A 13753-nucleotide genomic window follows, 5' to 3' on the forward strand; every position below is an offset into this window, starting at 1 on the left:
TCGGCACCAGTAAACTGTGGTGCAATGAACTGTGGCGCCTAGAAGACACCAAGACAGGAGCAAGTGGTCAGGTACACAGAGAATGCAAAATACTCACTAGGGTGCACTTGGCCGACTGCCGTAATTCCTGATGTTGGCTGCTGCTGTTATGCCACAAACTATGATGGGAATCCCACCACCGATCAGGTAGAACCTGCAAGGAGGAAGGGACAAATGTTCCTTATTCCATTTTTTAAGGCATATTTATTACAGTATCTGAGGATTCAGAAGTCATTCCTTAAAGATTGTTATCCTTATTCGAAAAAGGCATTGAGAGTTAACTTTTGGATGCTCAATTTTTTTTTTTTTAAGTGATAACGTTTTTGTTTTGCTTTGGTTTGGAATTTCTTTTTTAAAAGCATCAATGAGGTCGAGGAAGTTTCTGAGTGAGGAAAGCTGGTCAGCTCCTGCCACCCTGTGGTCAGGCAAAGGAACACCTCAGGCAGGCTTTTGCCTTACATTTTGTTTTGAGGGGGAAGTGGTGTCTTTTAGATTCAGCTGGTGAATTAAAAATCAGTCTGTTGCAAAGCTCATTTTAAGATCTCGCTGCACCACAGTTTAAATTTAAAAAATGTGATGATGTATTGCTACTGCCTTCAACGAACACCTGCCCACTCCAGGACCTCCAACTACTGTGTGTCACATCCCCTGGTCAGCTGAGGTTGGGTATCAGATCCTAGTGGCTTCACAGCGTGCAGAGACCCCTACCCACCCCCCCCTTCCTATGGAGTAGCTGGGAAAGCTAAGGACACACTGGTGCAGCAAGAATGGATGCAATAGTTGTGACTAGTCCAACAAAGGAAAAACTTTTAAGGCCAGAACATCTCTGAGCTTTAGAACTTTCTATCCTGGCGGGGTACCCTGGGTACGGTCAGAATCTTAATTCTTCATTTGCCTTTTCTTGAGAAACTGCCCCCTACCCTTCCCCAAATATTGAATGGACTAGATAAAGGCAAATATTTCTGATGCATTTTTCCATAAATGGTTTCTTCATCATATACAGAAACAAAAATCCTTAAATATGGTATTAGTATTGCTGAAGAGGTTGCTAGCCACCCTACAAAACTACAACCACCCCTTCCGTGTCACAGATTAAGGAGAAGCTGACATGAGACCCTCCTCTTCTTGCCCCCCATGCTAGCTCCCTTCTGCTTCTTATCTCAAAAGAAGGTAACTTTTCCAAAATTTATCTTGGCTTCTACCATCATCTCTGTGTCTTTTCCCTTGGAACTTCCTGAGTGAAGTCTTATTGTGCAGCTTTAAAATCTCCTCCTCCAGTGCCTCTGATTTTTAGCTTACACCTAAACTTCCTTGGACTTCCACTTCCTTTCTCTCTCCCCCCTTCAGTTTCAAACTCTTGGAAACAGAGACCTGCACCTGCCTTCTTGACCTTGTGGTGGGGCTGCTGTTACCCCACCATGATGTAGCAGCTGCCCTCAGGACCAGGACAAACATGCAGGCAGCCCCTGCCCCAGACTCCATGCAGCAGCAGTGCTCAGGTTACATCCAAGGACCTGGGGGTGGGGTCCTTGCAAGTATGTTGGCAGCTTCTAAAGCAAAGTGAGCATTTGTAGGTCACTTGGGGGCTGCAGAGGGTCTAGAGCTGGGCTGCTCTTCCTTAACCCTTTGCATTTCTCAGATCACGACAAGAATGAACAGCTGCTGGCAGACAGGATTCTCAGGCCTCTTAGACAAACACCATTTGTCAATTCCTTAACAGAAGTGGCAAAGGGGTGTGATCTCATCCACAGTGTGGGTGTGACACTACAGTAGCCTCGCACCCCTGCCACCCCTGAGGCTCCCTGAGCCACCCTCCCTCAGAAACACCTCCATTTTCAGGTGTCTCCTGTCTCCAGTGATTTTCTCCATGGCCCATCTATTCAACATGGGTGTGATTCAGGGATCACTCTCATAACTACCTTCTCCCTGGGGAGCTTTTGCATTATCATGGCATCAATGATGGCACACATGAAACTGTCTCCTGCCACAACCAGATAAGGCCTCACTGCTGAGCACTGGGTTTCCAAAAATGTACAATTTTCACAAGAAAGTACTGACAGCCCACCTCCCCTGGGCCTGCCCACCTCCCCAGGGAGCACACCTCCCCTGGGCTTCCCGGCACCCCACCATTTCTACTTTTCCTGCAGCAATTTCCTGGGTTGTTGCAAGCGCGTCAGTTGAGAAACCTAGGGAACTGGAGAGAACCATCTGCAGCCACTGTCAACTTTCTCGTCCCACACACTCTTTGGTCACCAATCCTAGAGAAACTGCCCCCCCCCCATCTCTCAAATATGTGACTTCTCTATTCTGTGACACTGCTGTGACTTTGGTCCTCACAGGGAAAACCACAGTGATTTCAGTACAGGCATTTGGGGGGCATTCCAATTTATGTGCCCAGCCATCCTAAAACGATACCATATGAGGCCACTCCCTTGGTTGAAACTCTTCAGTGGATGCCCACATTTTAATATAGGCTCCAAAAGCCCCAGGGCCAGCTTCCACCCTGAATTCTTCTTCCTCTGCACTGCACACCCTGAACTCCAGCCAAACTCCATGTCAGTTTTTTCATCTTTATCCTGTATCTGGAGCGCACCTCCAGCCTCTGTCCTAAGCACAGAGCAAGGTTGTGGCAATGGCCAGCATTTCCTGAAGCCCACCATCCCCCTAATTAAGAGCTCCTTTCTCTGTACTTTCAAAGACCTTATCTGTACTACAGTCCTTGCCCAGCCCACAGCCAGTTCTCCTTGGTGACTGAAACTCATCCAGGACAGGGAGGGCTGCTCTCGCCCTAGCCCAGTGCCAGGTCCACACCAGGCATTCAATAAGCCTTAACCACGGGCAGATTGTCACCCATCCGGCATGATAACTAATCCACGCACAATTTCTTAAATCCCAATGGGAGGGAAGGACATAATTCCAGATCTGTCTATCTTTTGGAGAGAATAAAATTGATTTTCTCTTGAGGAGATTAAAATCTATGACACATGACCTCAAGGAAATAAAAAGTTCACATTAGATGGAGCCTATGGTAGGACCAGTTCCACATTAAATGCTCTGAACATAAATCGTTCATCTGTCACCACAGCTCTGTGAGGCAGAATCCACCTTCAAGCCCCACTAGACAGGAGCACGGGAAGCCCAGCGAGGGTACAATGCTGAGGGCTTTCTCAGAAGGGTGCAGAGCCACCCTCCACAGCAGGCACAAGGCCGACACAGCCATTGGTTTCCTTCCCCAAATCCATTTGTTGTTTTTTGTTATAATTTATGACTATGTTTCAACTAAAGCAAACCAAACTCACACTTAACATAATAAAGCAAACCAAGGTATCAGATACCTGAGCATCGGTCTTGGTGGAGGAGGCGGCTCATCAGGATCCTGGCACCTCTTAGCTTTCTTGGTGACTTGTTTGTAGATATTTCGAGCGGTCACTCCCACCCACAGGACTGTGGCAAGGGTGGAGTAGTGGAGAACTATCCCGACCTGCAAGGGAGATTGAAGAATGTATTTTCACAGGCTGATTAGAAAGAAGTACGAAGGCACATTCTAATGACCAACTCCTTTGCAGGCTAAAAAAAACAATGCAACCCTAGCAGTTACAGTCCTCTAATACACATAGCAACTGTTAGATTGGGAGACCCACACACATTGCCATGCGTGACCCTTAAGATCCTACAGAACTTGCTGCTGGACAACAAGAAACCAAAGGCGTGTTTTCCATAGATGCAGCGTTACAGAGTTCATTTTCTAATGTCCATTTTAACACAGAGCACAGAGAAAGCTATAGAGCTAAGGGACCTGAATTCTGATTCACAGTGTCCACATATGGGCACATCACAACACACTGGCAGGTTAGAGGGCCAACCTGAGAACAAAATTCTGCTTGGGTTTAAAACTGTGTCCACCTCTTACCTGCTATGTGACCTAAGCAAAGTCACCATCTTTCTCACCTGAGAGCTAAGAATTCTATGAAAGTGCTGTGGGGAGAAATGAGGCTTTCAGCACATGATAAGTCCAGGGTCAGTAAAAAATACCTGCACTGTTTATTATGAGTGTAGTGTCCAGGAAATAGTGTGAACTCTTTGAAGTTAAGTTCCCTCAATGTGATGGTGGGAACATTATCAATAGACGGCTCTAGGGTTTTGTAGAGATTAAATGGCCATAATACCTGGGATACACTAGGTTTGTTCAAAAAATAAAAGACAGCTGCAGGTATGTAATGATGGTGCCAATCAAGTCTCCTCCCTGATTGATGACAGGGGCATCCTCGTCACAGGACATCTATGTAAAGCAACATTGGCTGAGGATGAAATTCTAGATGAAGATACAAGAGGAGATGAGACTTTGAAAGTGTTTTTTAAGAAAAGTAAGTGCCATGTGTCACTGAAACACCAAGGACACAATCCAGTTTCCTTTCCTAAGATTTGCTATCTTTTGGATCATTTTTTCTTACACATTATCACAGGTAAAATTCTAGCAATGAAAATCTCCAAGAAAAAAATTTCTAATTCTAAAACGAAAAGCTCTCCAATCTCAAGAAAATCCAATCGATCGACATCATCAGACCCAGGTCAATAACAAAAGATGAGCAGCACAGTCCAGAGCTTAACCAGAACCAATGCATGGCTAAAACCCGGGGACGTGAACGTCTAGGTCTTATTTTGGAGAGGGAAAAAAACAGGGTGGACATTGCGAAGACTCTGGAATTATCAGGAGGGTGGGTCCAGCTTGGCCAAACCAGAAAAAACCTACAGTTTTCTTCTCCTAAAGGAGCTCCTTGGCTCCTGTTAGTTGTGCTGACTGTACGATGCTAAGTAAAATTTTTAGACAGAAGTGGAACAAAGAGCAAAAAATAACCCTTGGAGATATCTGAAGTCACTCACACCACACACTGTAAGTAAAAATAGTGTAAATGACCCTGAAGCACAGAAACCCATAAATTTGAGACAAATCACCAATTTTAATTCAAAATGGTAGATTCTACTATTGCTGGAGTTTTCTGACACATGGGTCAAAAAAAAATGAGAACTTTAAATTACGTAAGTTTAAAATATTTTCTACATAGACATTACAAGATGAAGTGTTTTCTAAGGGGAAAAACTTAATCTTCAGGTTCTGAAGTCTTCTATTTGGCATTTCTACATTCCCAGAGAAGTGTTTGCCCTTAAAAATACTGAGACCCTCCAGTTAAATCCATCTGCTAACAGTCAGGTAAGCAAATCACTAAATATTCCACAAAAACATAAAAGTGGAGGAATGAAGATCTGGCAGATGGGGCTTCCTGTTGAAATGTGGTACCTCCTAATGCCTTTTCCACCCAACCCTTGGACTATCCATGAAATACCATCTCAGTGTCACATTTTCTAAATAAATCAGAGATCCATGTAGAAATCTGTAAATAGGAAATAAGTGATGTATTCCACAGGGCATGTAAACTACTAATTAAATGCAAACGATTGATACTTAAGAAAGCCACCTGATCTTAGAACAATGACTTTCAAAGGTAAAACAATAGGAAAAAATAATTACCCTAAAATGTTCCTCTTCATATGTGTGTTACCTAACTATAAGCTCACACATACTGGAGAGTTTTTAAATTGTCAGTAACCTAAGACAGTGTAACATGCATAGCAACTATACTACTGCATGACCTTTAGGAAAAGTATACAACTATTAATACGTTTTCAGTTTTCAGTAGTGAATGACTGTTTTATGTCCAGAATTGTGTATCTGTGTGTGCTCTTACTTGATCCTCCTAGCATCACTGTTTGGATCATTAACCTTGAGCTACAGACACAGGGACTGGAGCTAAGAGAAGTGACATCTACCTGGCGGCTTGGCCAGGAGCAGGGCTATTCAAACAAATCTGTTGATTCCAATACCTCTGCCCTTAGGAAAGCACATAGATGGGGGTGAAGGGTATTCAGAGTCAAACAGACCAGCATTTGAATCATGCCTTTGTCATGGTTTGGGGTCAGACTCTGCCTATATATTTAGGGGCTATATGAAGAAAAAGTACCTCCTGGGGTTAATACGAAAGTTAACATACCCACAGTCATTGGCAAGTTGACAGTGTACTTCCTGATTAGGTTTTTCACCTCTAGTACCACTGCAGCAATTCTCTATAAACCTAGACAGGAGGGACACCTGAGAAGGGCAGCTGGCACCATATCTAATAGACTGAATGGCTGAACTGGTAAAGCAACATGGTAAATTAAAAAGGACCCAGCCGAATCCTTTTCCTGCATAGTTAAGAAAACCATGGGCCAGAAAATGGATGATCAAACAACTGTTTGGTGGCATGGCACAGCATCAACTGGAGCACAGCTCCTTCCCACCCTGAGTCAGTGGCCCCTGTACTCTTTCACTCAGCAGCTCCTTTTGCAAAAGAGAGTTAAAAGCCTTAGACAGCTCCTGGGAATGACTGGAAACCAACCTGAATAGGAAGTGTCTGGCTGGTGGCACCTTTAAGAGCCTCAACCAATCTCTGTGGGGGAGATACTGTTTCAGAGCCGAACACCTGTGTATAAATACATGGGGGCTAAAAGGGACAAAATGAAGACAAAACTACACACACCAAGTATGTACACAAAACTGCATCTAAAAACACGTACACGCCAGGGGTCAGTTTCACAGGTGGAAGAACCTTGCTGAGCATGTAGTGTAGCCAGTCCCACTTGCCATTTTACAGAAGACACATGAAGCCCCAACTGGGTTGAGCGACTGCAGTAAGAACAGTAAGTATGCGCTGTTCAGACCAGGATCTGCACCTAGTACCTGACATCTGTCCATTCTGCACTTCTCCCCTCCTCTTGGCTTGCTATAAACAGAGTTGAGGATTACAAAGTGAATCAAGTTACACCTGAGTCAGAAATGCAAGAATGATGTTATGTCTTTCACAAAAAAAAAAAAAAAAAAAAAAAAAAAGGAGGGGAGGACACTGTAGACACAGAAAATGACAAGTGGAAGCAGCTAGAGACTTGCCTTCCCTTTCTTCTGTGAATCTTTAATGGATGGGCATTTGTTCTAAAGGCCTTAAGACATCCATGCAATTCCTATCCCTTTCACTTTAGAAGTGGTATAAAACACCATTCAGCATGATGAAAGGCAATCATCTCTACAATGGCCTCTTTGTATTCATTCCTTAATGAAATAAATTAATGTGTCTGTTTCAGGAAATCAATGAATACTTGTAGATAAAATTGAGACCATTAATACCAATGTGTGCCGAGTACTCCAAACACAGCCTGTGCACACAATGGCTTCGGGTTTGAATGCTTTCCATAATCTGCAAACACGGGCTTCTTTTGGTTCACCAACAAATATTTGCTGATCACCTACTATGGGTCAGGTCCTGTGCAGATCCCTGGATAAATATGGGTGAATTAAACTGGTACAGTTCTTGCCTTGATAGAGCTCAGAGTCCAGAAAGGGCTTGGAGAGCAGGAATGGTAGAGGAAGTTATAAAGTTTTGTAGGAGCCATGGGGATTTTAGTAAGCACCCTAACAGGGGAGGTGAGGGATGATAGCTCTGAAATAGTAACAGTAAACTGAGACCTTCAAGGTGGTTGAGAAACAAGATGTAAAGAAGGGGGATACTGAGAACACTGGAGGTATGTCTTTTGCCCAGGTATTAAGTGATCCAAGACCCATTATTCTGACTTCTCTTAGGCTGAAAACAGAATTTTGCTTTCAAGCATAGAGTAATGGTGTGAAAGAGAGAAATGCATTGCAGAGCTGGAAGTACCAGCATTAATACTACTAAGTACCAGTGAACATTCAGTGAACACTGGCTGTGTGCCGCTTCTATTAAGATGAATCATTTAATCCTTGAATCACTTAATCCTCATAACAATTCTTACATATTTATTAAATCAGATCTCTGGTGTACAATTTTGGATTAATCAGAAGCCTTAGGTTCGTGACACTTCTAATGACTGAGCCAAACAAGAGCTTGACCTGCCTTGACTCAGTTTTTTTTTTTTTTAACTTAGTTACTATTAATAATATAATAGGCACCCAATAATCTACCACCAGCAAGACAAACATTAGGAGGTTGAGGATAACCTCTGATGCTAGCCACAGGACCCCTCCATTCAGGATAACCATCGTCCTAAATCCTATGCTCTTGCTCATTTTTAAATATAGTTTTGTTGTGCCAACCTACTTTTGTTAAAAATACACTGTTTAAGTGTTTGTGTTTTTGTATAAAAAGATTACTGAGTAAATGTAACTTTTCTGACTTGCTTTTTTGCACCTAAGACTTGTGGGCATTGTTCTGCATCATTATAACTCATTCATTTTGATTCTTGTATAATTTATTTTTTGATTCTTGTGGAATTTATTTATTCATTTCCTCTGTGGGGGGGAAATCTGGGTTGCTTCCAGGTTTCTGCTATTGTATATAGTGCTGCTATGAATATTCATACCCATGTGCACATTCATATTGCACACAAACAAGGTAACTCTCTGGGCCCAGGAGTTGATATTGCTGGGATCCAGGGTATGTGAGTTTTCTGCTTTAGAAGGTAAAGCATCCCAGAGCACATCACTAACATTTCCACAAACAGTGTATACAAGATCCTGTAGACAAACCTGACACTTAAAGCTGTAGGCTTCATTTTTGCCATCAGAAAAGGCATAAGATAGTAACTGTTTTCATTTGCATCTTCACAAACTCCAAAGATGTGGAACATCTCTGTACATGCAGGCTCCTGTGTGTACTAGTCTAAGAAATGCCTGTCCATTCTCCTGCTGCTGCTTCTGCTGTGCATTTTGGTCTTCTCATGGAAAATAATTCTTTTGTGGTACGGGACAGGGGTACCAGGGAATGAACCCAGGGGGCACTTAACCACTAAGCCCCATCTCTAGTCTTTTTTTTTTTTTTTTTTTGAGACAGGGTCTCACTAAGTTGCTCAGGGTGGCTATAAACCTGTGATCCTCCTGCCTCAGCCTCCTGAGTCTCTGGGGTTACAGACACACACCACCATGTCCAGCAATGATTCTTGTATATTTTTATTCTAATGCTCTGTCAGTTCTATGTATTGTAATAGCCTCTTCTTATGTGCAATCTGTCTTTTCACTTTAAGTTCTTTTACTAAACAAAAGCTATGTTTATAAAATTCACCCATCTTCTAGTAAATGCCTTTTATAGTCATAATTAAGAAACCCTTCCTTATCTGAGGGTCTGTGGCATTTTCTAATAAGAATTTTAACATTTTGGTTTAGATTTTTAAGTTTTCAATCAACTCAGAGTTGACTTTTTTGTTGGTGGTGGTTTAATTTATCACTGGTTGACATCCAGCAACACTGATGTTCCCCACTGGGCCTGTGGCCCCCAGCAAGTCTGACCTGTCCAATAAACTTCAGCACAGAAAGGGCTGGCTACACACATACACACACACACACACACACATACACACACTTTCACTATAGTGATTCCAAACTGCACTCGCAACAGTGCTACCAGGGAAGAAGTGCAGAGCAACTTTTAAAATATGGTATAAAATACAGACCCTTTAATCCTTTTCCTTGTAGATGGACTGTCCCCAGCTCTACTTACTCACCTCCATCATATACTAGGTTGCTATTCTACTGTGCTGGTGAGTTTATCCACTTCTACAGCTAATGTCACTCATCCTAATCACCATAGCCTCACAAGCCCTGATGACTAGTGAGACAGTATTGTGTCTCAGTTTCTTCTCTGTCCATTTATTTGCACAAAAACTGAAGAGTCGCCAAGTTTCATGAAAAAAATTCTCTTCTTATCTATAGATTAATTTAGGAGGATCTACAAGCATTCTGGTGTTGAGTCTTCACATTCTTGGATCTAATATTTCCTTCCATCTGAGTAGGTCTTCTTTAATACGTATTTTAATTTTATTTGTAAATCTTAAACATCTTTTATTATTTTTATGTGCATCATAGTCATTGATATTATATAAATAGGAACTCATTTATGTGCATTTTTCATAGTTGCATTTTTATATACAAACTATAAACTTTTGTATCTGAAACTTTCCTATTCTAATTTATGTGTAAATTTTTTTTAATATAAAGAATTACATCATCCAACAACATTCTCAATTTACAGGTGAAAAAACTGACACACCTACGGATAAAATACTGAAATCAGGTCCTTAAAGAGATATCTAGACTCCATCTGTTTACTGCAGTATTATTTACAATAGCCAAGAAGACGAAACTATCTACTCACAATGAATACACAAAGACAATAAAAAGTGAAATGTTATCATATTCTACAATGCAGATAAACCTTGAAAACATTATTTTAAATGAAACAAGCCAGTCACAGATGGATACATGTTGCCTAATTCCACTTACATGAGAGCCTAACGGCAAGCTACTAGGGACAAGAAAGTAAGGCTGCATCCAATGAGTATAAAGTTGACACACAGCCATACAAAATAAAAAGTTGTAGAGATCCATGTACAATACTGTGCTTATAATTAACAGTAGTGTACACGTAAGTATTAAGAGGATAAGTCTTGCATGGTTTGCCCATTTGAAAAGAAAAAGGTTAAATAAATTGGTCATAAAAACACAGCCAGTAATTGGTAGAACTGAGATATAGATATAGGCAGTATGAACTCAAAAATCATTATGTTATACTTCTTGCTATCATGTATGTGGAAGACCATACTTAAATATGAAAATAAAATTTCACTTATTTCCTCTTCTTACATTGAGGAGTTTCGATCTGATATATTCACACTATAAGAATACTGTTATATATAAGGCTGCATATGTAACAAATTACTTGAAAACAAAAATCAAATATTTAATTCTTTATATTTACCAAACTTAATGTTTCTTTCTTGTACCAAATTCCTACTGTTTTCATTAATGGATGAAATAATTTTAAAAATCCTAATGTCAGAAAATATCACTTTTCTTTCCATCAAAGTCAGGACTTTGTGAATATTTAAATTAACGGTTAGGTGTTGTCACAGGCTTGACAAGCAACACTCAATCCCCAAGGGTAAGGAGACAAGCAGTGCAGTCAGGTATTTGGTTGTGAAGTGATTCAAAACCTGACATGTCCTGGTGAACTGTCTGAGGGACAGGCATTAGGTTTATCTCTAATTAGTTAAAGAAAAGGCTTCAAAGAAACGTGTTTCTTCTCACTTAATGAAACATGAAATTATTTTCTAAGAACAGCATTTTTTCTGTCTCAGTGTTTCACTCTGACTTACTGCTTGGCAGACGCTGGCATTTCTGGTTTGGGTTATTCCTCCCACGAAGACCACACAGGTCAGAAAAATATGAAAGCACAAGTTCACAAGCATGTGCCAGCTCTTGAGGCTGATCCTGATCAAACTGTTTCAAAAAAGGTAAAATATTAACATTCAGCCTGACACAGTCAAGTAGGACAGCATAATGTTCATCCGTAAGTTAATTCCAATTGTAAAGCTCAAACTTAACATGTATTATGTTTAAGCATTTAATAAATCAAACATACTCTCATACACATACACACAGAGGATCTAAGAAATCATTTAACTCTATAGTTTAACACTTAACTTTATGCATTAAAAAACAAATCCATTTATGCAAACACTGCACCCATTAAAAGCTAAGCGATTCTGCCCAATAAGAAACATGAGCATTCGCTATTTATGGTGTCTTAAGCTGACTGGATTACCTGGTTGGCTCCCTAGAGATTTCTGCAGTGTGCCAGTGGGTCTTCTTCCTGACCAACTAGGATAAATGCATGGCCCACTGCATTTCTTCCTGGCCTTTCATAATGAAATGTCGGAGTCTTTCTTTCTTTTCCCCACATCAAAATCTCCTTTTGTTTCTTAACTAAATGTCAAGAAATGCCATATATGTCCAGCTTAAATAGGAAAATATGTTCCAGCAAAACCTTTTGTAAAGTGAATTTTTAGCTTCACAAATCCTTTTAGTTCATTATTTCAACCATAAAATAGAAGTTTCTGTAGCTTTCTCTCCAATTAACAAAAACTGTATCCCATGTTTAAATGCCACAAACTTTCCTAAAAATGCCACCTATTAAAAAAAAAATCACAACAGGCAAAAAGCATCAAATACAAGTGGTGACAGAGTCCACCACCTAAAGATACATGTACAGGTACCTGTACAGGTAACCGCACCCACCCCAGGCTCCAACACACACCCCCATGTCCTTTTCTAGACACAAGCACAGCAAACTGACTGGATGCTATGAAGGTGAACTTACCATTCCATGACTCACTCTTCATGTCTTCAATGGCATGAAATGAAAAAGGCCCCCATGAATTCTACAGTAAGCACCGGGACTTGGGAAGGACCACATGGTGTTCAAATTAAGCAGAAACAAGTCCTCCAAAGCAAAGTCCACGGATCAAAATAGGTAAGAGCATCTCTTACCTATGATGGTGCACGTAGCTGACCATGACGGCCAAGAGACACAAGAGGAGGATGATGGCAGTGGTGTAAACCACAGGATGCAAGAGACTGGCTGCCTGGGTGTACAGCTCGGATCCTGTCAAGTCCTGAGGGGAAAAGCAGAGAATCATGCGAGTGGCTCTTTCATGGACATTTAATTTAACCATGGGGACTTTCCTGAGGGACTGAGAAAGTTCAACATACACTTTGGCCCGTGCATCTCTGTGGTATGCAAGGCCTGATGTCTCCTGCTACCATCTTCACACACGTGTCTGTTTTCCCCAGTTCCACTGCGAACTACTTGTGGCATACACCTGTCTGACCCAGGTCGTCTACCTCTTCAGTGTGAACTCTGCTCCGCCATGAGGGTAATGGATAGAGAAGTGCAGCCCACATGCAGGTGACCCAGAAGGGCAATCAGACTTCACTCTCTTTAATGCCCACTCAGCCCATCTGCAGATTCACAAGCTGAGGAAGCACAACAAAGATCAGCCTTCACAGTCAGCAAAGCCCAAATTGATCCCTGTAACTACTGGAAGTCAAGTCAACCTCATGATCCACAATATGAAGAGACTCGACGTGGTGAAAGGGACTACAGACAAGACGGAAAGACGTGGTTCCTGCCCCTTCAGAGTTCAAAGCCACAGGGGAGACAGACAGACAATCAGATCCAGATAGTGTATGATGGAGATGTAAGTACAGTTATAGGAGCAGAGAAGAGCCCTGTAAGAGTTCCCCCCAAAAAAGGTAACAGTGAGTCACTTACACAGTATTTACCATAATCCAGACGCTGACTATGTCCATCGCTCTACAGAGTAACCTTATGGGGTAGGTTTATGGTTAGTTCCATTTTATACCTTGAAAAACTGAGGCCCAAAGAAGATAAGTGTCAAGAGTATTAGATCCAAAGGAAGATGACTGCCAGTTCTATCCCCAAACCCAACGCTGACACTGACTTGCTAAAATGAAAATGACAAGATGCCTTAATTGCTGCCTTCCTTACTGGGAAGATATCCCCCCCCTCTGGCTGTGTGCTATGGTTTGGGTCTGGAATGTCCCTGAAAAAACCTCATGTGTTGAAAGCCCAGCCCCCAAGCTGACAAGATTCAGAGATGGGGCTTTTAGGAATTGACTGAATCAGGAGGGTTATACTCTCATCAGTGGATTAATCCACTTGATAGATTAATAATTCGAATGGACTATTCAGGGGTAAGTGTAGGCAGGTGGTGTGGGGTGGGAAGAAGCAGGTCACTGTGGATGTACCCTGGACCATATCTGCCCCTGGTCCCTTCCTGCCTCTCCCTGCTT

At 41.7% G+C, this 13753-nt stretch overlaps 1 protein-coding gene across 1 annotated transcript in view; it reads right to left on the reverse strand.

Annotated features, from left to right (window-relative positions):
- The window catches only part of Adgra3 (adhesion G protein-coupled receptor A3), a 106169-nt gene that overhangs the window by 1632 nt on the left and 90784 nt on the right, over nucleotides 1-13753 (reverse strand). The window contains exons 15-18 of the mRNA XM_027937299.3: nucleotides 12428-12552; nucleotides 11254-11377; nucleotides 3375-3520; nucleotides 98-193 (exon numbers count right to left, since the gene is read on the reverse strand). Coding sequence (XP_027793100.3) covers nucleotides 98-193; nucleotides 3375-3520; nucleotides 11254-11377; nucleotides 12428-12552 — 491 coding nt within the window. The remainder of the gene's footprint in view (nucleotides 1-97; nucleotides 194-3374; nucleotides 3521-11253; nucleotides 11378-12427; nucleotides 12553-13753) is intronic.

Source organism: Marmota flaviventris, chromosome 7 (genome assembly GCF_047511675.1).
Source record: "Marmota flaviventris isolate mMarFla1 chromosome 7, mMarFla1.hap1, whole genome shotgun sequence".
NCBI lineage: Eukaryota > Metazoa > Chordata > Mammalia > Rodentia > Sciuridae > Marmota > Marmota flaviventris.